This window comes from Primulina tabacum, chromosome 6, assembly GCF_025594145.1.
Source record: "Primulina tabacum isolate GXHZ01 chromosome 6, ASM2559414v2, whole genome shotgun sequence".
NCBI classification, from domain to species: Eukaryota; Viridiplantae; Streptophyta; class Magnoliopsida; order Lamiales; family Gesneriaceae; genus Primulina; species Primulina tabacum.
The window spans coordinates 1,098,791-1,122,290 of NC_134555.1; the positions used below are offsets into that span (position 1 = coordinate 1,098,791).

The 23,500-nt window shown below is 34.3% G+C and overlaps 5 protein-coding genes across 9 annotated transcripts; 1 reads left to right on the top strand and 4 right to left on the bottom strand.

Annotated features, from left to right (window-relative positions):
* Positions 1 to 2,065: 2,065 nt before the first annotated feature.
* LOC142548490 (ubiquitin-conjugating enzyme E2 variant 1C-like) lies at positions 2,066 to 4,605 on the bottom strand. The gene is made up of 4 exons (XM_075656841.1): positions 4,388 to 4,605; positions 3,486 to 3,625; positions 2,755 to 2,880; positions 2,066 to 2,471 (listed from the first exon to the last, which is right to left on the bottom strand). Exons 1-4 carry the CDS (start codon positions 4,419 to 4,421, stop codon positions 2,331 to 2,333), a joined length of 441 nt encoding a protein of 146 aa, XP_075512956.1. The 5' UTR covers positions 4,422 to 4,605; the 3' UTR covers positions 2,066 to 2,330.
* A 1,452-nt stretch (positions 4,606 to 6,057) lies between these two features.
* Positions 6,058 to 8,195, bottom strand: LOC142548492 (ubiquitin-conjugating enzyme E2 variant 1D-like). The gene is made up of 4 exons (XM_075656843.1): positions 7,984 to 8,195; positions 6,925 to 7,064; positions 6,509 to 6,634; positions 6,058 to 6,395 (listed from the first exon to the last, which is right to left on the bottom strand). Exons 1-4 carry the CDS (start codon positions 8,015 to 8,017, stop codon positions 6,255 to 6,257), a joined length of 441 nt encoding a protein of 146 aa, XP_075512958.1. The 5' UTR covers positions 8,018 to 8,195; the 3' UTR covers positions 6,058 to 6,254.
* Positions 8,196 to 13,808: 5,613 nt separating this feature from the next.
* LOC142548493 (uncharacterized) lies at positions 13,809 to 17,209 on the top strand. The gene is made up of 8 exons (XM_075656844.1): positions 13,809 to 13,965; positions 14,043 to 14,145; positions 14,230 to 14,334; positions 15,258 to 15,343; positions 15,428 to 15,651; positions 15,780 to 15,960; positions 16,447 to 16,627; positions 16,724 to 17,209. The coding sequence occupies exons 1-8, from the start codon at positions 13,907 to 13,909 to the stop codon at positions 17,027 to 17,029; spliced, it is 1,245 nt and encodes a 414-aa protein (XP_075512959.1). The 5' UTR covers positions 13,809 to 13,906; the 3' UTR covers positions 17,030 to 17,209.
* A 2,012-nt stretch (positions 17,210 to 19,221) lies between these two features.
* On the bottom strand, positions 19,222 to 19,947 carry LOC142548494 (small ribosomal subunit protein eS17-like). The gene has a single exon (XM_075656845.1). It carries the CDS (start codon positions 19,832 to 19,834, stop codon positions 19,406 to 19,408), a length of 429 nt encoding a protein of 142 aa, XP_075512960.1. The 5' UTR covers positions 19,835 to 19,947; the 3' UTR covers positions 19,222 to 19,405.
* A 1,161-nt stretch (positions 19,948 to 21,108) lies between these two features.
* LOC142547964 (uncharacterized) lies at positions 21,109 to 23,338 on the bottom strand. Of its 5 annotated transcripts, none has more exons than XR_012820827.1 (3): positions 23,017 to 23,338; positions 21,496 to 21,640; positions 21,109 to 21,408 (listed from the first exon to the last, which is right to left on the bottom strand). XR_012820827.1 is itself a non-coding variant. In XM_075656335.1 (3 exons), exons 1-3 carry the CDS (start codon positions 23,201 to 23,203, stop codon positions 21,296 to 21,298), a joined length of 399 nt encoding a protein of 132 aa, XP_075512450.1. In that variant the 5' UTR covers positions 23,204 to 23,338; the 3' UTR covers positions 21,109 to 21,295. The 5 variants fall into 5 exon arrangements, 1 of the variants encoding a protein (XP_075512450.1); XM_075656335.1 differs by having other exon boundaries at positions 21,496 to 21,594; XR_012820828.1 differs by lacking the exon at positions 21,496 to 21,640.
* Between the last annotated feature and the right edge of the window lie 162 nt (positions 23,339 to 23,500).

The window sequence follows — 23,500 nt, forward strand, 5'->3', positions numbered from 1 at the left end:
GAATGAAGGAACTTGTTGAGGGATTTTACGACATTATTAAAATCTGTGTGCAGTACGCATTGACACAGTGGTCCAATCTAATTATCACTTTTTTTTAGAAAGTAATTTAAATTATTGAGTCCGGGCAAAATGTACGAGGGCTCAACATGCTGTTAGTTTACAGATCAAAATTGAAGGTAAAATAATAACGTCAAATCTAATAACGTCGCGGCGGCACACATATGGCTAGATTTATTTACTTTTGACCAGAAAGCTTGTAATAATATATCATTGAGTTAGTTTAAAAGGTATAAAAAAAAAGAAAGAATTTGTATGAGACGGTTTTACGGATCGTATTTTGTGAGACAAATCTCTTATTTGAGTCATCCATGAAAAAATATATTTTTATGCTAAGAGTATTACTGTTTATTTTGAATATCGATAGGGTTGACCCGTCTCACAGATAAAGATTCGTGAGACCGTCTCACAAGAGACATACTCTAAACAAAATTAGTTTAAGTGCGAAAAATGAGTGACATATTAGTCGAGTGAGAAGTTCTCTTTGTCTTTCGTGAGACGACTTTAAGGATTTTTATTCGTGAGAAGAGTCAACGATGCACACATTTACAATAAACAACAATATCATCTATATAAAAAATAAATTTATTTTTTTATAGATGATTCAAATAAAATCTTCGTCTCATATCACTAGAATTTTTGTCTTAGTCGAGATACATACGTTCCCATTGTTCATCAATATTTTCGTCTGGACCATAGAATTGGGGATGTCGATTGAGAGGGTCCGTTTCGCCCTTAGACTAGATATATATACACAATTCCAATCAACTTTAATTTGTCTAAACAAATATTGCAATCAAAAAATATATATCAGAACCACAGAAATAGAAAGCCAAATACCACAAGATCAAATATTATATAGACAAATTTCTTTTCTTTAACTTTTTGGACAGCCACTTCTAAACGAATCGAGCTAAGTGTCGGCTGCGTTAAGATTGTGATTTGTGTCTACCTTAACTCCAAAAATTAGTTCAATATGAGATAATTGTCAAAATCCATATATGCAACTCTCAGTGGTTTTATTCAATTAACGTGAGACAACCAACAAGCTGCATTCTGGATGCAAGAGGCCACCCTGTTGTTACAAACTTCAAATAGGAAGAAGAAACTCAATCCAACAGAGATCGATTGTAATATTTATTTCAAATTTTATATGTGTATTATGATAAAATATGACAAAATAAATAAATTCACAACATAAATGTGAGTTCATCTATCATATTATTATTACTAATAATATTTTTAGCTTCTAATATTTCAATGTAACATTTCGAGTCCCTGCCTTTTAAAAAATGTGATGTATTTAGTGATTGCCATTAATTTTAGGCAAAACTTGTATGAGACGGTCTCACGGGTCGTATTTTATGAGACAGATCTCTTATTTGAGTTATCCATGAAAAAATATTACTTTTTATGCTAAGGGTATTACTTTTTATTGTGAATATCGATAGAGTTGACTCGTTTCACAGATAAAGATTCGTTAGACCATCTCACAAGAGACCTACTCTTAATTTTATGATTAAGGATAACAATAGAGACTAAATATGTCATGTTTTTTGAAGTTTAGGGATCAAAATTGTAAAAGTAGAAATGTTTACACAAAAAATGTTCTTGTATATAGTAAATATTTAGATGAAATAAATATATATATGCAAAATTTCTTAATTAATTTATTTGAATATTTTTTTGAGTTTTGATTTTTTCCCTAAAGTCTATTTGATTCTGTTTTTGTTTTTGTTTTGTTTGTTTTAACTTTGCTCCTTTTTTCCCCCTTGATGTATTTTTCTGGGAAAAAAATAAAAATCGAATATATTCAATGTAAAAAGCTCATTCATTTTTTTTTTAAAAACAATAAATTTCATAACAAGGTATATCCGTACATACGACACAAAGCATCTTGTATAGCAAAATTTCAGAATATTATTAAGCCAAACAATTAAACTATGACCCGGATACTTAATCTGTTAGCAGTAACAACTAACAAACACAGAAATGTGAGGCGAGGCCATACAAGCACACAAGTATATTTTCATCGATCAAGTCCAAAGCTGAAACCGTGATACGAATTACAATGTTCAGAAGGAACGGTGATCATCTTAAACAGAAATTCCATTAACCAAATATCAACACCACAGTTTCACAAATGGAGGTCGTCAGCAGCAGCAGAAGAAAAGAAACCGCGAATCCACGAACTTGGATGAGTGAGTTCCCCTTTACATCTTAATCCAATTACGAAACACAGATATTACCAAGCCTGATTAGGTATCTTCACACTAGAAATAGGTACCTTCGGGGGGCTGGACCAGCTTGCGGTTATGAGGAGCAGCCATCTCTTTCTTCAACTGAGTCAGTACATCTTCCATGGTGTACTCTCTTTGCCAATTTGCTAAAAGTCCGAACTTTTTTGCTTCCACCTATATGGTAAAACGTCACACATCAATACTTACATTTGTATATGCTTTGACAGAGCTAGGAGTTGATAAAATCCTCTTAAATGGAACTTGATGAGATTAGATAAAATGGATGCAAATAACTATCATACAAGCCTTGGTTCAAATGATGCAAAGTACAAGGAAGAAAAAAATTTAACAAACTAGTCTCTGTATCTAATAGTCACTATCACAAAACGATACAGAGGCAAGGGGTCGTCTGTATGACAAAAATACTGAGATAGATATGACGTAATTGTGTTCGTACCAGTCCATTTTCATGGTTTACGCATGTCATGTTAATCCGAGAATGGAAACGGACTGCAGGAGGCTTCTCTGGATAATCTTTGTCGCAAAAAAGCTTCAACTGGTATATTCGCCCTTCATGTACAGACTAACAGGAATGGAACAAGATTTCAATGCATTCAAGTTATTGGGCAGACTAGGAGAAAGATCAATTAACAAACTACAGTCAGGTCAACATTTAATGGGGGCAATATGCATTAGGAAACCTGAAGGAATCTTTAAAAGCACAGTTGCTGGAATTATAAACCATTATACTGAAATATTATTACAATTTACTAATAAATGGTTACCAGTGAAGAAAAATTTGAAGGGATCTATAAAAGTTTGTAAAGTTGAACCTCAAATACTAGCGCAGCTTTGCTGTTATCTAATGTAACATTAAAATTTTAATGTGATTCATCCCAACACAAATGGCTGAATTCATATTCACCGAACAATTACCACAGCCGTCCACGGGCAATGGCTTCAAGATTCTTAAACCACAACAACAAATCCACTCAACATAGATAAAGCAATTGGGAAACCTTATATCATTAATTCTCGCACGATAAAAAGAGAAATTTAATATTGTGTCTATGGAGTACCAATCATGTATGAAATTCCCGTGATAGATTAAACGTATGATGCACAAGAAAAGGTTTGAATTTACATCAATTCACATCAAAATGAGATGACATGTAACAAGATGCTCACATTGTGAGGACCTATTATGGTACCAGTCCAGGATCGCATGTAAATGTCATCTCCATCATCCATTCCATAACTTACAGTGCCATCTCCAATTCCTTTTTCTCCACGTTCGAGTTCCTCAAGCAACCTGAAGTTTCGAGGTACTGCAAAAAAAATAATAAGTCTTCAGGTTTCAAATGTTTTTTTTTCTTACTTCAGCTTCAGGTTTCAAATGTTAAATACAAGCATATCATGAAAATATTTAAACGCCAAAAGGAGCAAGTTCAATAAAACCGAGTACATGTTTGCTGAGATTATAACTGGAGATTTGATTCCTATAACATTCGTGAAAATTTCAAAAAGAACAATCTCAATCTTTTCCTCACCACCACTAAAAGAAGTTGTAATAACAGTGACATTTCGCACATAAAGCAAACGCTGGAAATAAACACACTCCCAACACGCAGAAACAATCTAGCAACTGAGATGCGATCAAAATTCTAATGCACAAATAAATCTTCACAAGGTGATAAATTATCCGACAATTCATCCATTATAAGTAAAGAAATCAAATAGAAGCCAGATTAATAAACTCCATCACAAAATACGCATTTCTTTCAATCAAAATTTTCCCAATGATACCAACAAAAAAGGGTTTAGATCATCAACATAAGCCTAAATCAATACCCCTCGACTCAATCTTATCAATCAACTCAACAACCACCACCACATAAAATGATCCAGCATTTTAACTCTTAAACAAAATGTCCAATCTTGCTCGCGCGCGCACTAACTTTCACAAAATCAAAAAAACCCTTTTGCAGATTCACCATGGAAATCGACCAAAAAAATTTCAAAGAAAACAAGAGATTTAAAAAAAAAAAATTTCAAAAAACTCTTTCTTCGTTAACTGTAAGAGAGCTGACCCACGACGCTGGATCCTCCCGAACCAAGGGTCATGGCGTTATTACGAGAATCGGAATATTAAAAGAGATCGCAGCAAATCGCAGCAAAAAAGATATTTTGGGGAAGACGGCGTCGATAGAATCTTGAGAAGAGGAACGCTAAGTTTGAGGCCTCAGGTTGAAATTCAGGACGACAGTACAAGCCTCAGGTAGATGTAAATTACTGAGAGCTGCCACAATTTTAAAATACCAAATTCCTGTGGTAAATTTTTTTTTATGACAAAAAAATTTAGAATTAGACACATGTAATATTTTTTTAAAATAAAACATAACAAAAAACTTTAGAATTAGACATTGGGAAGATTATAAAAATTTTGACAAAATTATAAAAACTATATTTTTTTATTATTATTATAGAAGTCATTCAATTAAAATTTATACAAAAAAGATTATAAAAATTTTGACAAATTCTTAAAACATCTAGCCGAAACCCTGGTGGCCTCGTGTCTTTCAGCCAGAACATTTTAGTTATCATATTGATGTGATCTGGTAAAAATTGATATAAAATATGTGGACAATTTTATCCGATCGGGTTATGCAACTGATGAGAGTACAGCAAGATGTGTCCAAACCAGATATTTTTCTCTCGAGAAAAGTCTGTGCTGATCTGCAAACACGAAAATAACCACGTGAATGAGCGTCGGAATGATGTCTGACGTGGCCACTCCGATGCTAAAGTCAGCAGGTGAATGAGAAAAAATCATGTAACAAAGAGAAATGATGTATAAATTGTGTATATTCTAGAGAATAAATGATGTAAGAGATATATATGTGAATGAATGTCTTAATGTTTAAACAAATCTGATATTTATAGAAAGAAAGTCAATGATGACCTTGTTTTCAGTACCAACTTACTAATTATTGCAAAATGGTTGCTCATACCCTGGTTTTCTGACGTGCAAAATTGTCCCTTTCGCTTTGTCAAATTCACGCGATTCTAACATTAATGATTACCAAAATAAGGTATCTCATACTTATGCACTCGAGTGAGGCGCTATTATCGAGGTAACCCGGGTAGAGAACTATCATCTGAGAACTCGACTAAAAACCCGCTTCTGACAGCCCGGAGGATGATGTCTCGGACATTCATTTGCCTGGCTATTTGTCGGATTGATCCAAGACTTATCATAACCTGATCCATGATCCAGGATCACTTCATATCTATGACCCGGGCCTCCCGGGGTATCACATATAAAAAAATTTCACATTGCTGGTAATTTAAACAATTGTTTGCATGATATTCAAGTTTGTTCAGTCTATTTTCAAATCATATAATGTCTTCCCTTAAAAAAATGGCATTTTGTCACATTTGAATTACCAATGTACCATTCCTGTAGTCGGGTAGAAGCCAATAATTTAAAACAAAATTATTCAAACACCGATTCTGTAGTGTTCAACTCAGTTTGTGTGGTTTTGGATGTGATTTTAGTACCAATTCATACTGGAATTTAAGCAAAAAAATGGAATGAGATATTCGCACAAGATTGATGGTGTGATATTCTTTCTTCCTTGTTTTCTCGAGGCACTGGCATCCTCAAAATTCACTAAAATCTTCACACGACAAACTGTCCACAAAATACAGCAGTAACCAATAGAGGTATCACGCCATGTAGGAAAAGAGGAAGAGAAACTGAAAAACAGAACTCATCAACATAATCATTTATAAAATGATTTTTTACGTTAAATTTACGGTAAGAAATCCCGAAGACGAAAAAGAGAGTTGCGGCAGAAAAAGGGATCCAAGAGAGTTAGCTGACAGGAAACAGCCTACATGGACTTTTCCTTTACATTTTAATGCCGAGTTACTATATGCTAGTAAACCATTACACTAAAAATATGTCCCTTCAGGAGGCTGGACCAGCTTGCGATTGTGAGGAGCAGCCATCTCTTTTTTCAACTGTGTCAGTATGTCTTCCATGGTGTACTCTCGCTGCCAATTAGCTAGAAGACCAAATTTCTTGGGTTCCACCTAGACCATAAACAAATAAGATGCCCACTGCAACATCCTCACTCAACCATAGTTGCATATTCTTGGTAAAAATCATAATATGAAATAGACAAAAGAGATAACCGTGTTCATACCACTCCACTATCATGGTTTACACAAGCCATGTTAATCCGAGAATGGAAACGAACACTGGGAGGCTTCTCTGGATAATCTTTATCACAGAATAGCTTCAATTGGTAAATACGTCCTTCATGTACAGACTGTCATTGGAGAAAAAATTCAAGTAATTTTTGTCGATGTGACAAATGTTCAATGAGGAAAACCGCATGAATATGGAGTACAAATAACATAAACAAGGAGGATAAAGCCTACACGTTTCAGACTTTCAGTAGTCACTTCTGTAAGAATTTCATGACCATAGTATTCAGATCAAAGCACTCCATGAGAGGACAAACACTTGATACATTGAAACAGAGGAATGGTGTGCTTCGGTGAGTGTTTATGTGCTATTAAATAATGCGGTGAAATATAATAATCAACAGATACTCACATTGTGAGGACCTATAATAGTACCAGTCCAGGATCGCATGTAAATGTCATCTCCATCATCCATTCCATAGCTTACAGTGCCATCTCCAATTCCCTTCTCTCCACGTTCAAGTTCCTCCAACAATCTGAAATTTCGAGGGACTGCACAAAACTAGAGATCTTGAGATGCTAAAAGTTTCCATGGGTAATAAAAAAGCACATATACTGGCAAGTATAGTCCCAGTGATCATTATTCACTAATGCCAAATGATAAGAGCACAGAGCAACAAAAATGTAAACAATTTGCATTTACTCAAAGAATACAGGAAGTCAACTCGAACTTGATTTACCCCACCACCAAGCCAACACAATCAATGGATAAATTCAAAATCATGCCACTAAACACCATTTTCAAGATTTTTTCTTGACTTCCTAAAGCGAACAGATTTTTAATAAACAAGAACTATCCATAAACTTAAATCCTTTTGAAACTTGTCAAAACAATAAACTCACAACATAAGTACACAAAAGGAAAGACTACTTTTCCTTTTCATTGCCAATCAATGATCTCAATGGTGGACCAGTTCAAGATTTATGTTAAGGCTCAAATTACACCAGGTGCGTGCATGGGTAATTCCTTAAAGAAGAGAATAGTTAGCATTATAAAACACAGCACTCAGATTGAACTAAAGAGCAAGCGGTACATGAAATAATTCATTCACCCAACACAAAAATAATCAAATTACAGACATAAAATTTATAAATCAAAGTCTTACATCAGTTCAAACCAAAGACAACAGTAAACCCATTAAATCAACATCTTCCTAAATTTCTACTCGTTATAGAAAACAACGGATTCAATAATGAAACTTGAATTAAAACCCGAACTGCATAATTTTGATATTCAACTTAACAGGAACAACTCGCAGTTAATATCCAACACTTGATTCTTAAACCATAAAATCCAACAACCCGTTAACGGGTTTACCTTTAGAATAACGGAAATCGATAAAATTTCAGAAATCACAACATTGAACAAAATACCCGAAACCTTTTCTCAAAGAGAGGAATTAGTATTTACCCACGACGCTGGATCCTCCTGAACAAAGGGTCATGATTAGATATATGTATCGGCTTTCGGAGCAGATATCGATTCGATGGAGAATGGAAATTTTAGTGAAGCCGATGGCCGAAGAATCTGAACGCAAACAAGGAAGGGAAACCCGAAATGGGGAATTAGAAAATAGAGAGTTATTAGTGTTCTAATTCGATAAGATGGATTCAGTGACAACTACTTTTCCACTCTATTATTCGACTCCTTTCGAAAATGATATCAATAATAAATAATTTAATAATAATATTTTTTAAAATATTATTAATAATATTATCACTAATAATAATAAATAATAATAAATTTTGGTTTGAGAAAATTTTCGAACCGATACTCATCTTGCTCCATTAATATTTTTGAAATGGAGATGAGGACGGTAATGAAAAATCGATCCCGCGGTTACGCTTTCGAGGATTCCCGGAATCCGGAAAAATGGGGATCGGGATGTGTATGATGGTGAGGATAGAATTCGAGGACGAGTATGTGAATGACAAAACGTCCTCACCCGACCTCATTGCCATCCCGAGATGGAGTGATATACAAAAGACGATTGCTCGTATTAAAAGACAAAATAAAATGAAAACTTCACCTATAATAAAAAAAAAAATCACTTAAATTAACTTTAAAATCGACTCAAATATAAAAAACTTAATAATGAAAAAACTCAACCCAAATTAATCTAAAACTCGATGAAAAGCTTCATTGAAATAAAAAAAACTGTCCAAAATGAAAAAGTTAGCCCAAATTAATCTAAAATTCGACACAAATATAAAAAAGTCCCACTTCAAAATAAAAAACTCAACTCAAACGAAAAATTCGACCCACTAGTTCGTTTGATTTTTTATTATATATATGATAAAAAAAATTTGATCAATTGGCTGGATGGTATGATTGTTCTTGATGTGTGGGATCGATTCCAAGACATCTTATCAAACGGTACCAATTTTTTGTTTTGTTTTAAAAGGTAGGAATCATTCAGAACCGTCTCAAGGTCCATGATGTTGTCCTTTCGGCAAGTTTCTTGGATTAATATATTTATGTGAAGTTGTGTCCAAAATCGTGTATTATCGAGCCGTGAACTTGGGAATCGGTAGCCAGCCGCGATGTTGGATGATTTGATTTTGTTGGCTTGTACAAATGAATGATGTCTATTGTATTATTGTTTGTGGTATTCTGAACCAGTTGATATGCATGCTTAGTGTTATATGCTTTATGGATTGATCCCCAACAATCCTCTTTGAGAAGAGAATGTGATTTGCATGATTTTTCATTCATTTTGGTTCTCTTGTTAAGAAAACAAGAAACACTGGCTAAATATGAACATTTGTAAACTGCAAGTTCCTAATATGTTTCAAGTTACTGGTTTCTCGCTGTCCTTCAGCTATATAACCAAATATTCATATTGTACAGCAGACAGTTTCTCTAAAGATGAGAAACAATGTTATCTGGTTTCACGATTCGACTGGTTATCATGCTAGCTAGAATGACTAGAATAGTTTGTCACTAACCCATAATATTGCAGAGTTTTTGAGTTGTGAGTTGTGATGTAACAGAGAACTTTTATCTGTCTTGCTTACGCTGCTGAATCGTTAGTTTTTTCGCACGCTGCATAATTTCCAGCAATTATTTCATGAATGCATTGTTGATATATGTGGTTCATGCTCTTATCAAGATGGCATGTAGAGGATTCTTTGTAAATGAATTGACAAGTTAAAATAGATGTAACCCGGGGATAAGAGGGAAGTTATATAAGTAAAATTTGAAGGAAATGACAAGGAGGATGTTGTAAATTTCAGTTGTTATTGGAAGTAAGCCTTATGGGCTATGGCCAATATGAATTTGGAGGCTGAAGTAAATTTATACCTAAATGTATGCAACATCAAAGGCTGGTTTTTTTTTTTTGTTATACTGCAATTTTTAGGGGCTTTAGTGCTGTGATTCGATGAAGAACTCAAGTCAAGCATATGCATATCTAAAAAGGGCTTTAAAAATGCGGAACAGAGATTACATGACATTCTGATAAGAAAACTTGGGTGCATGAACATTTTGTTATTGCAAAATATCATCATCGCCACTGCTCGACCAGAACAACTTCCTAGATTGCTTGAAAAAGGGTAGAAAAATAGGCTAGAGAAACCAAGAAAGCAGCACTATAAAGGCTCCACTCTTTTCTTGCACATACTGATAAACTAGAAATGGAGCATCAATGGTGCTACTTTCCATAGACTCGAGGGTGGGGTAGAACTACCTAGTAATACTAACAGCAGGATTTGAAGATTTTGATTTCACCCTTTGGTTTTCCAACTATTTTGTCATCTTGGTGGTGAGTTTCTTATCATGGCTAAAGGCGAGTAAAACGGTGCTCTTGCATTTGGGGCATCGGGGATCCTCCTCTGTTAGCATAACATACATGAGGCACCTCGGGCACCCTGCCAGCATCATTGAAGTGGCTTCTGGGCTGGTGGAGTATTGGAGGCCCTCATCTTGCTGGTTAGTCTCCAACGACGACACACATGAGCGAGTTGGGGATGTCGGCGATGATTGGCTTGGGGATTCAACTCGAGGATTGCTCACTTTCGGTGGTGACAAATTTAGCTTCAGATCGAGTTTTGGTTCCTTCCTTTGACTCATAGCTTCCAAGATTGTTAATCGGCAAGTGACCCTTTTTCTTCTCTTTGAAACAGTAATACTTCAGCTGCACAAATTACAACAACAAAAGAAATCAAGAGAGTTGTGAGAAAAGGATATCGTGATCACAAGAATGTTGCAAGTTACAATCATTATGTTCACCTTCTCTCAGCCTGAGGGAATGAATATGATTGGCTCTTATATTTGTATATGATATCATATGAAGGTTGTAAATGCACCTCCAACATGAACTTGCTGAAATATATGTCTTAATGTGTTGGTTTTGGATCTCAAAGAATCATTATACACACACGTATATATATACATACAGGCACACGCACACGCACACGCACACGCGCACGCTCACACAAGAGGGTTGAATAGGAGAGAGAGAGAGATTTGCTTTGAAGTGAAAATAATTATGATGAGTTGTGGAAGTGTAGAAAAAGCAGTTGTTTAAAGGAAGGTGTCTGTTGAATTTGAAATGCATTGGATGGAGTTGAATCGAATTGCACGAAAGATTTGATAGATACTACTCATATTAAGAAGGTGCATCTTTTTTCGGGAGCTCATCACATAAGAACTTTAAAGTTAAGCGTGCTTAACTTGTGGCAATTCTAGGATGAGTGACCCCCTGTTAAGTTCTCTAAGGTGCGTGTGAATGAGAACATAAGTATGCTGGAAAGACTCGTCGTGGTACAGTGATGACAGTTGTCAAATCCGTGGCGTTTTAGTTTTTTGGTAACAAACTCTTGTGACACGTTTTAAATCTGTGAGGCTTCGGGTCAAAGTGGATAATATAAATAGTGGACTGGACCGTGACATAATTGTAAAATTTAAACATATGATGTCAATAGTTGTTAGGTGACAAGGATAAAATAGACTTGGTTTTTCTAATATACAGAAAAACGAACGCGCTTTAATTTGTTAAAATTAGTTCTAATTTTGAATTTTCTCATAACCGACAATGAACAATATACAAATTTCCATTTTGACGTGCATTATATATATCTATATATAAAATATCCAGTTATTGTATTTTTTTTATTATATTAATTTGAGAAAACGTATAATTTAAAACTAATTTCGTTGACTTTGAATATGGATGGCACTATCACAGCATTAAATCATGTTTACCACAATAACCGCGGATTTCACCGAACTAAATTTAAAAAAAAAAATCTAGAAGTTATTCGAGGACTTTACTTGCCCTTATTCGCACAAGCTTGATCGAATTCGAAGTGATATTTTGGATGCAAAACGAGGCTTCTTAGGTTTAAGGATACAGAACATTATGAAAGTATAGTTTATAGATGTTGATCGTTCAATTTGAGGATGAAAGAATAATGTCACGTGATCTCGTATACGCAGAATATTAACTCATAGCATTCAGCTAACGACCTCAACTTTTTTCATATCTTAAACTTTTTTTTTCCAAATGGGATATTGTATATTATAAATAGAAGAAGCAAAATAAATTCAAAACACAATAAAATTTGTATGTTCTGTCCCCACCAAACCTCATCACCAGGTCAATTAAAAGAAGAACAATCAAGTTAGTTCGTGGTCACCAGTTTCTTTAAGGGAAATAATTAAATGATTTTTCACTTAATTTTTTTTTAGAAACCAATAAAAAAAAAAAGTTGCCCATATGCAATTAATTTCTTGTTGCATTCGCCACATCCATTATTTGAAGTGGTCCAACTCCACCTGCGGTCCAAATCTAAATTTCCTACGCTCATGGTTTTATAAAAATAAAATAAAATATATACTCTTCGTCCCAAATATAAATATAAATTTTCAATATATAATCCAATAATTATATCTAATATTATTTTCTTTATTATTTTATCAACCTATATTATTGTTTAAAGAGTAGGTCTCTTGTGAGACGGTATTACGAATCTTTATCTGTGAGACGGGTCAACCCTACCAATATTCACAATAAAAAGTAATACTCTTAGCATAAAAAGTAATATTTTTTCATGGGTGATCCAAATAAGAGATCTGTCTCACAAAAGACGATTCGTGAGACCGTCTAACACAAGTTTTTGTCTTTCTTAAATACATTTTTTATTTCCAAGAATTTTTAAATTAAAATACTTGTTAAATTTTCTGTAAAATTTGTTTTTCTAATAATTTTCTCCTAAATTTACAATTTGATTCAATTTTGGTGGATGTATTTATTGTATAATGTGGAGTCAACATATGTTTAAGAAGTTGGAAATAATTCCAAATAGAGTAAATAAATCATTTAATATAGCTTCATTGGTGCGACATGCTACCACAAAATAAATAACTCGTTGATCAGTGCAACCAGTCAAGATTAAAAAGCAGACAAAGTCTTAATTAAATCATGTGTATTAAATTTGAAAGTAAACATTCAATAATTGAACTAGTCAAAACTATTTTTAAAATGTAACTATATTTTCATTGAGAGAAACCAAATAACAATAAAAAATATCACGTTAAGTTCACAACAACTATGACTCGTATACATATTAATGGCGAAGAGAGAAACCAAGAAGGGACTATTAAGCATGATCTTGAACTTTATTTATTGAGTAGGTCTCTTGTAAAACGGTCTCACGAATCTTTATCTGTAAGACGGATGGTCAATCCTAAGATATTCACAATAAAAAGTAATACTCTTAGCATAAAAAATAATATTCTTTCATGGATGATCCAAATAAGATATGTGTCTCACAAAATACGACTCGTGAGACCGTCTCACACAAATTTTTGCCTTATTTAAATTTTTTTACAGCAAAACTTGTAATTTTATCGAGATAAATCAATTGTTACAAGATTTACTAACCACGAAAGAAACTTACTATTCATCCACACAAAAGATGAATACCAATAAGGTAGTTGTGTTTGGATTTGGATTTAGATTTGAGGGAGTATTTGAAAAGATGATTTAAAATAATTTTATATTGAGATGAATTAAAATATATTACAATATGTTTAAATGAATTTGTTATTCATCAAATGTCCACGGGCCTTTATGGTCTGCCCAACCCGTTTGCTACAGATTAGATGTTACTTTAGGCTGTACATGACAAAGCCCAATAAATTATATGGGCCGGTTATATGAAATCGGGCCCATTCCTTCCGAGAATTTGGAAATCTGGCAACCAAACAAAGCCTAATTAAAATGGCGAGTAGGCACTACACCTCATCACTAGGCCATGACTGGATAGTGGATATCATAGAGAATTAATCGAAAATGGCGACTGGGAATTAACCAGAAGAGTTCGGAGAAATGGGCAATTCTGGATCATCGTCTTCCGCCACCGATCCCCACTTTGCTTCCGCTTCCAGGTTTTTTTCTCGAATTCCAAAGATTTCTTCGTTGCATATCTTCTCTTTCTGAATGTTTCTATATTTGATAATTATAGAGCTTTTACTCACAAGGGATTGGAAGACTTGAGATCGCTATTTGACTCACTCGCTGCCAAGTCACAAAGCAATGGAAACTACGTTTCTCCTCCAGTTCTAAAGGTTCCCTTCGTATCTGATCGTTTAGCACACCACGTTACTCTTCTCTTTCTGTCTCATTTATGGGAACAAAACTTGCATGCCTAGGCCTATATTGGGATTGACGGGCCTCTCGGGGATAGAGTATTTACCCTGGTTTCGCAGAAACGGAGGGATCAGAAGCTTACTTTCGAAGACCTGGTTATTGCAAAGGTAAATTTAAATCATTTTCGTTCACATTTCCGTTTATGGTTGCATATCAATGAACTATGAACTATCAGCTACTATTTCAAGGGGAAAACAGAAGAAGAAAGATCCAGTTCTGCTACTTCTTTGCCACTTTGGTTTTAAGCAATTTTTTCAAAGCTTCCGTGAATGGATATGGTTGTGATTCGATGCAGATACTTAGATGAAGCATGATTGAGTTAAAACTCAGTGAAGGATTTCGTTTGGTGGTGGTGGTGGTGGTTTAAATTGGCTTAAAAACTTTAATGATTTTGATACTATTGTGGTTTACGAAATGTGGAAAATTGAAAGTAGTTGAAGAATTTGTAAGTAAACTCCTTATGCTCATCTCAAGCCCTCCGGCCTATATCTACTTACTTTGATAGTACGATCCAATGCATTAAGAAAATATAACAAATAAATAAACAAAAACCTTTCTAACTGACCAAGGAGAAGAAATCATAAAACACTTATAAATTCCTGTTGGCAATTTTGTAGAACAAAGCACAATCAGTGTCCGCTAGAATAAGCACCTGGAGACTTAAAAAGAGAAAATGTAAAATGTGTGTTGTGTGGAAGGGGGGTGATGGTTAGTGTAGAATTGTTTTTTCACAAACAGCTACAAAGTAAAGATTAATTATTGGTCTTCAGAACTTCTATAGAGATCAATGCTGTTGAAGAATATTCAAGAACACATTGCTGCAGCAAAAAGGTTTTGGGTTACGGTCTTCAGCCATTTAGCGGCGAATCAATTTTTGGAGAAAAACATGTTTTTGAAATAGCTTAATTGGATTAGTTAAGAATATAAAAGTTTTAATTTTCTTTGGATCTATCACCATTTGAAAGGCACACACGTTCTTATATTTCACGAATAATTATGACTTGAATTTGTGCTTGATTCTTAATAATAGGGAACATATGAGAAGGGGACAAATGATGATATTGATGAGTTCATTTACCAACTATTAGATGTTTCTGATGATGGCATCGTGGGAAGGTAAATTAGTGGGTGGTTTACCATCGTTGAATTGTTTTCTATGGGTTTTTCTTTCAATGATACTTTTGATTTGCATTATGGCAGGTCTGATCTTGAAGCTGTTCTAACCACCATGCTTGATAACATATTTCATAAATATTACTCTTCTGAGCCCAAAGCAGGATCTTATCAGCAAATTATGGAGGCTTTCATCCCTGATGTGAATTCTACGAATGATGAAATGTCTTTTGAAGATTTCAGAAAATGGTGTGCCTTTCTGCCATCAGTCAGGAAATTTCTTTGCTGCTTGCTGATGCCATTCGATTCAGGTATCTCATATCTGGTTATATTTCCCCACTTTTTGATATTAATTATCTATTTTATGGAATATGACAATCATATCACATTGACTGACCAGTGGTTATGGCGTTTCTCACATATTATTTCTTCTTTGTAGGTTCTCAAATTCCACAACTACTGCACGAGGATCACATTGATCCTAGTTTGATACTGTTGAGGAAGGAATATGCTTGGCATATTGGAGGAGCACTGCCCCAATATGAACTGGAAGAGTGGAAGCTTTTGTATCATAGTGCTGCTCATGGTTTAAGTTTCAGCACATTTTTTGGCAATATACCGTGAGTAGCTCTATAATGAAAATAAATCTGCTTCTTTTATGAACATGTAGGTTATAATTGCCATCTAGATGTCATTTTAGGGTTCGAGTTTCTTCATTTACATGGTGCTTGATTTGTGTGAATATGAGCTTGGATGTGAGAGTTTGTCATACTATGTATTTTAGTTCATAAATTTTGTGAGAGGGATGATCCATGGGTCAAAAATCCTTGAGATGACTGTTTTTCTGCCAATACACATCCGTGCCGACATGATTTCTTTCATATACTTGTTTTTATATGATCAGATTTGTGGTATAGTCTTTCTTTTAATCATTCCCGAAATTCGTTATTGCCTCCAAGCTGATTTGCCTATGCTAGCCATTGCAGTTCGGAATATTTAGGCATGTCTGTTTTCTGTTTGTAGATATCTGTTGTCGGACAAAAAGTTGCTGCTACTTTCTTTTAATAAGGTGGAATGGGTAATTGTTCAAATTGAACTGCCTGCAGAGATGATGGACCAACTCTGTTGATCATTAAAGATAAAGAAGGTTACATCTATGGAGGCTATGCTTCTCAACCATGGGAAAGACACGGCGATTTTTTTGGGGATATGAAATCTTTTCTTTTTCAACTGCACCCCAAAGCTTCAATTTTCCGGCCAACCGGAGCAAATAATAACATACAGTGGGTAAGTCCTAGGATCTCTCCTATAAAGTAAAGTCCAGTTCTGATAGAAACATATTGTTTTATGGTTATCATATTCTTAAAATCCTTGTATTTGCAGTGTGCGGCAAATTTCAGTTCGGACAGCATTCCTAATGGCATAGGTTTTGGAGGGCGCGCAAATCATTTTGGACTGTTCATCTCCGCAAGCTTCGATCAAGGCCAGACCTTTTCCTGCACCACATTTGGCAGTCCATGTCTATCCAAGACCAGTCGTGTATACCCGGAAGTAATAGAATGCTGGGGAGTGATTCCAAGAAGGGCTGATCAAGATAGGCCTGAAGTGTTGAAAGGTACGGTACTGGAAAGGTTTAAAGAAGATCGCCATATGCTCAACATGGTCGGAATTGCTAATTCGAGCGAGTAGTTAACATCTTGGTTGTACTTATGCAACTGTCCGCCATACTTATTTTTTTTGGGGGAGCCTTGCACTCTTTTATGCATGAAAATTTGGGGGTGTGAAACAATGCATTACTCTTGTGGGAATTTTTCAGGACATAATAAATTGTACACATTAAGATGAGTATATTCATTATGAAGATTTGTTGATTTTTTTAAAAAAAAGTAACATATTTTTATAAAGTTAGATTCCAGTGACTTTTATAAAATCTCACGTATTTCTAAATATTTACACATAATATTGAACATATTTTTATAAAAATCCGCTTCCGGTGACTTTTTCACATATGTCTAAATATTTACAAATAATATTGAAAATTTATTTATTAAGATTTTTATGGATGCTTATAAATTTTCACTTAAAATCACTTATGAATTTTGTAATTTATGATTTTTTTTGTTTTTTGTTTTTTTAACTTTAAAATATTTTTATATATCATTACAATTTTTGTTGATTTAATTTACGAAATATGATAAATAAATCAATATTAAATTTATTGTAATTAATTTTTTTTATCAATTCAACATGTTTATTTAATTAATATTAATATTTTAAAAAATATGTAACAATAATTTTCAATATTAATAAATAATAAAATTTAAAATAATATTATTAATATTAACTAAATTTATGTATAAAAAATATATCAATTTTGAAAATAAACATAATTAGTTATACATGACTAGGAAATAAATATTTTAAAATATTTATGATTAGTTAGCTTTATAAAATTTCAATGTATTTAATTTATTATAATTATCTTTATATATTTGTTAATAAATTTTTATATTCAGGTGAATAAACTTATTTTAACAATCATATTCAAATTTTGAGTTATAATCAAAATTAAGATATAAATTAATTAAAATTATAAAAAAAACAATTAAACATCAAATATTATATACTAATTAATAAAAAAACTGAAATTTAGTTATTAAAATAAATTATTATCTTCAATTTATAGACAAATAAAATATTATAATTTTTTTATGTTGTATAATAAATTTTTATTATAATTTTAAAGTTCACGAGATACTGTGACTAGAACTTGAAAAACAAAATAAAAAATTTAATAATATTGATTTTTTTACTAGAACTTGAAAAACAAAATAAAAAATTTAATAATATTGATTTTAAACTATTGTTAATAATAAAAAAAATATGTTTTTAAAAATTGAAATAAAATAATAATATATGAATGAAAAAATGAATTAATTAATGTTTGTATTCATATTATTTTTAACAGAAATGAAAACAAGTACTTTTGTTTGAGATATTTCTCGATATAAATTTTTTCTTAAAAACTAATTTTTCTAAACTTTTATAAGAGTATATAAAAATCTACATTAAATACCTTTAGATTCTTAGACTCCACAAAAATCATTAAAAATCTAAACCAATACACCGCTAAGACCCTTAAAGTGACCGACTTTTGTCAAAAAAAGATATTTTTTTTGCAAAACATATCAATGAACAAAGTAGGATTTAATGAAACAACAATGCTCATTTTCTTAATAAGGGTATTGCAAGTTTGTTTCGGGGAAGTTCACAGCACACCACCGAGGTTTTTTGGGTCCAAGAAAGAGTTGAGAAACTTGTACGGGTGATTGAACCGCAGCAGTACTTCAAAGAAGTCCAAAGATTCAAACTTTGTCCAACTCACCATTGAAGTCCAAAGGTATGCATAGACAAATATAAGGTCGTTTGATCAATAAAAGAAGAGGGATTTCCGAGAATGTCAACAATAAACTAAGAATCACAATTAACTAGGAGTCGAAGCGAGTAAAATGGAGGCTATACATATGACATGAGTTGCGTGAGAAATAAACAAGCTCGCAGGATCCCTAACAAAATAACAAATAAGTAACAATAGAACAAGCTGCAGGATAAACAACAGAATAACTTGCCCAAACAAATCCAGACATAGTAGCGTGAGAAACCTATTATCTTCAGCAAAAACCAAAAACTCCAAACTCAATAGGTTCCAGCAGGATAATCAGGCATCAGCACAGGTGCAAGTCAAGCAATAGCAAGATTTTGGCTTTCAAACAAAATTATTAGCAACGTTGCACATAACAAGTAATCAAAGTCACAATCAAACAACACAATCTAAATTTCAAAGCTACCAATATATGGAATAACGTAAAGAGAACCTTAACTATAAAAAAATGCAAAATGTGAAACATTAAAAACACATAAAAAAAAAAACTAGTCTCAAATTCCCAAAATGCAGTCTAATATAAAGTCCCTTGATGTAACATTTAGCAAAAATTAACGGTAAACCATCACCGAATAACAATTGAAATAGAAAAGAAACCTCCAAGAAAAGCCTTTTCCTTCCTCTTAGTATCTCCTTCCACCGCCACGGCCGTAGTTCACCGGTGGCGCAACATTGATGGGTCCCTGATCCTCCCTAAGCACAACACCAGGGAGCTCCTTCATCCCCATGGACTCCAACAAATCAACAGTTTCCTGGTCAACCTCAATGCGGTCAATCTTAATGGCTGATTCATCGGGCACGAAATCCATTCGGCGCTCGCGTTCCTCCTCCTGAAGCTTCAGCGAGATACCACGAACGGATCCCTTCTGGATCCGCTTCATCAAATGAGTGGAGAAACCAGCTATCTTATTGCGGAGGCGCTTCGAGGGGATTATGGCCACCTCCTCCAGAATCTTCTTGTTGGTGTGGAAATCAAGGGTCATTTTCGAATAGTACTTCTCGATCACTTGCCGGGACGACTTCTTCACTGTCTTCGTACGAACACGACCCATTTTTGCCGATGTATAGCCGGTGAGAAATGCCGCCGCGGATGGTTGAGGGGAACAGAAGTGGAAAGGATTAGGGTTTGTCCAATAATAGCTTTGGATCGAACTATATCCGATGGGGAAATGGGCTTCGCTGGGGCTTAGAATCCAATTATGGGCATTTGCACATATACCCTCGTAGGTTTTTTTATTCAGCAATCACCCCCTTAAATTCTAAATTTTCCTAGGTTCCTTATGAATATGATTCTCTGCCCGCTCAAGCTACTTGGATCATCACTTCCCACAAGCATATATCAACTTCGCCAGCTCCGAGATCCACCCGCCCTTTCCTTCCTGTGCCTTCTTTTCTTTCGTCAATGCCGAGAAGCATAGCTACAGTAGTTCACTGTCGCAGAAAGGAAAAAGCAGCTGACATGACAAAGTTTATGACAAATGAGTTATTCATTTTGTAATTAAATCGACATTGCATCTTTGCACCCGTTACTTGGGCCGTTGTTTTGAATAATTTTTGTGGGAAAACAATAATATCCGTGCACATGATTAATTGATGATATATAACATAATATTCAGCACATGATATATTTACTTTGATAATTGTATTTTAAGATGTGCGTTGTCGACAATTTGATTGGTTGTTGACAGATAATGATTTATGGACGTGTCAATGCTAGAGCTTCTGAACTGCCACCATGGCCAGCGCGACATGGAGCATAGATGGGCGTTTTCGTGATGAACAGATATGCAATCACGCACAGAAGAAACAAAACCTGGTTTGTGTTGGTTCCTTTTTTTCCCTGCCAAATCATTGATCTACTAAAATAATACACGTCCATGCACAATTATGTTGATTTGGCTTTCCCTGTGGTGACAATACACTTAGTTTTTTTTGTCAATTATTATTTATTGAATGTTTGCGAAAAGTTTTTATATGATCAGAATTACACAAAAACTCTTGTCAAACTGTCTCATTAATCAATTTTATGCGTCATGTTTTCTATTTGGATCACCCTTAAAAAAATATTATTTTTCATGCTAAAATTATTGTTTTTTATTGTAAATATAGACCGTGTTGATATGTTTTTCACGATGAATATACTCTTATAATTATTGGCATCCTTGTATATAAGCTCTTCACTCGATGAGCTAAATTTTCATCATTGATGTGTGAGATCTGCCTAACATGTACCAAAGGGAAATTCATTTCAAATTGAATCCAAATAAATATTAAATTTTGAAATATATAACTGAATTTTACATTTGCTTCATTGAATATATTTCCCGCGAGCTAGAAAATAAAAAGGAAACCACCACCGACCAATTATGCAACCAAATAATATTTGAAAGGCAAAACCAAGTTCAAAGCAAACACCACAATATTTTTAATTTTTCGTGAGAGCCAGAGCAGACAACACCACCAAGAAAAGTATCAGAACCACCGCAACGAAAGCCGCCGCCATCTGGCAGAAATCACTGAACTGCTGACATATCGCCAGCCAGTTGGCTCCCGAGTTCCCGGTGTGAGCCAGGTACACTATCGCCACGGAGGAGGAGGAGGCGGAAGTAGCCAATGTAAATGTCAGCTGTAAAGAATTTGACAAAATTACAACCTCAAATAATTTATAGTGATAAAAAAAAACTTTACATTTTAATTAGACATTAAAACTTACTGTATCGCAAACAATTAACAGGACCCTTGGGGCGGTAGCGAGAGGCCGTGCGACGCATATCATGGTTCGCCGGAACGGTTGCGGTGCTTGGAATGACAACTACCATTTCAGTTTCAATGTTATGTTGCGGAACGGTTGCGGAACGCTTGTATAAAAAAATTAATAAATTCAAAAAATTGATAAAAAATTTTAAATATAAATTACATCATACTAAAAATAAAATATATGAAGTTATTACAAATTAATATATCAATACAAAATTATTTTACAATAATAGCACAATAAGAAATATACACTAAAAATTATAACATATCAAAGCTAATACCATGAAGAGTGACGTGGAGGAGCGAAATTATTGTTATATTCTTCATTAGTATCTCGTAGATTAAATTGATTTCGAACATTTGGATATTGACGTGATTGTCCATAGGGATATTGATTAGATTGAGATGACGAAAGATCATTAGAAATGGCATGACTGATTTTGTAATAGTGTTTCGTCACGACGATTATAGTATCTGAATCCATGATACACAGTAGAACTATCAGCTGTACTTGAAGATCTATACTCGGGACCTTGATGTCCAACACCACGCCATATAGATGATTAAGATTCATTGTATCTATCACAAATATATTGAGACGACCCAAAATCAAATCCACGAAGTCTAATTCCATGTGTACCAGATGTTGAAAAATCAAATGATATATCAAAAGAATCGTGTCTAGAATTATAATTACTCTGATATCCATATCCACCTTATTGATATGCAGTCGGATCATGCCCAACATGCTGAGAGTCCCAATTGTAACTTATCGATCCATAATTATTTGTCATTTGAATTTGTCGATTTCCCCCCAATCCAAAACATCTTATATGTTCTTCGACACCCATGTATGGTTGAGTAAAATTAGCTGAATGTTCTTTATGACTAGCACTAGAGAATTCTGATAAACTTTCCAAAAAACGACGTTGTTCCTCAATTCCAGGACGGTAACCATGATTAGTATATTGTGTTGCATAATAATTTTGATAAACTTCGGGCCACTTTTGGCTCGTCTTCGCTAATGATTTGAACAAAACTCAAAACATGAAAGTTATAGCCTTATATCTTATCTTTCTAATGGAAGTGGCTCACAACAATTGGATCAATATACAAGACATTATACTAAAAACCACAACTACTGCCACATTTCCCGTTCCGCTCCGTCATTCCGTTCCGCATCGCCGTTTAATCGCCGCTAAAACGTCGAAGAACAGCGCTACAAAACAATCACCGCTTTGCCCTGGAACTTTGGAACGGCGGTCACCGTTCCCGTTTCGCAACGGCCGTTCCGACCGTTTAACGGCCGTTCCGGCGAACCACGTCGCATACTATAGCGAAAGGGACGGATAAAACAAGATAGCCGGTGACTATCGACATAGCTATGGCAAAGAAGCTGCAACTATCAAGAATCTTATTCACGGAGTTGAACTTGAAAATAATCATTAGTTGGGAAAAAAAAGTAAAGATAACGTACGTGAAAGCGGGAAGATCATCATAACTAGCTTGAAACTGGAAGAACTGGGTGAAGTGGCGGCGCTTATACGGAGGATAACATCAAATATTCCGATAGCCCTTTTATATGATCCTCCCTTCGAATTCCCCAGAAGGGGTGCTTTCCCTTTGCTCTCCCTGCTTGTTTCTCCGATCTCCCTGTTCTCCATGCATCTCTCTCTCTCTCTCTCTCTCTCTCTCTCTCTCTCTGATACAAAATTGAAACTGATCAATCAAGCTTGTGATATTATCAGAAATGTAATCAAAATGGAAGAAAAGCTCATGAGTTAAATAGTGATGTTTACCGTGTACTTGGTTTAGTTTACAAGATTTGAACAATCTGAGTTCGATATTAAATATGAGGTATGGAATAAGAAGAGTTGTTTCATAGTTGATTCAATGTTTTATGAATCGATCACTACTTTTTTTTCTTTCTTTTTCTTTTTTTGGTTGCGTATTAGTGTACT

Coding starts and splice junctions, on each gene's coding strand:
- LOC142548492 (XM_075656843.1), bottom strand. CDS start 8,017: ATGACCCTTTGTTCAGGAGGATCCAGCGTCGTGG. Junction 6,635..6,924: donor CTATTATAGGTCCTCACAAT/GTGAGTATCTGT, acceptor CTCCAATGACAG/TCTGTACATGAAGGACGTAT. Junction 6,396..6,508: donor TAAACCATGATAGTGGAGTG/GTATGAACACGG, acceptor TTTATGGTCTAG/GTGGAACCCAAGAAATTTGG.
- LOC142548493 (XM_075656844.1), top strand. CDS start 13,907: ATGGGCAATTCTGGATCATCGTCTTCCGCCACCGATCCCCACTTTGCT. Junction 14,146..14,229: donor TTTCTCCTCCAGTTCTAAAG/GTTCCCTTCGTA, acceptor TTGCATGCCTAG/GCCTATATTGGGATTGACGG. Junction 15,344..15,427: donor GATGATGGCATCGTGGGAAG/GTAAATTAGTGG, acceptor GCATTATGGCAG/GTCTGATCTTGAAGCTGTTC.
- LOC142548490 (XM_075656841.1), bottom strand. CDS start 4,421: ATGACCCTTGGTTCGGGAGGATCCAGCGTCGTGG. Junction 2,881..3,485: donor CCATAATAGGTCCTCACAAT/GTGAGCATCTTG, acceptor CATTCCTGTTAG/TCTGTACATGAAGGGCGAAT. Junction 2,472..2,754: donor TAAACCATGAAAATGGACTG/GTACGAACACAA, acceptor TTTACCATATAG/GTGGAAGCAAAAAAGTTCGG.
- LOC142547964 (XM_075656335.1), bottom strand. CDS start 23,203: ATGGAGAACAGGGAGATCGGAGAAACAAGCAGGGAGAGCAAAGGGAAA. Junction 21,595..23,016: donor GATGATCTTCCCGCTTTCAC/GTACGTTATCTT, acceptor CTGAAATGGTAG/TTGTCATTCCAAGCACCGCA. Junction 21,409..21,495: donor TGTTAATTGTTTGCGATACA/GTAAGTTTTAAT, acceptor AATTCTTTACAG/CTGACATTTACATTGGCTAC.
- LOC142548494 (XM_075656845.1), bottom strand. CDS start 19,834: ATGGGTCGTGTTCGTACGAAGACAGTGAAGAAGTCGTCCCGGCAAGTG.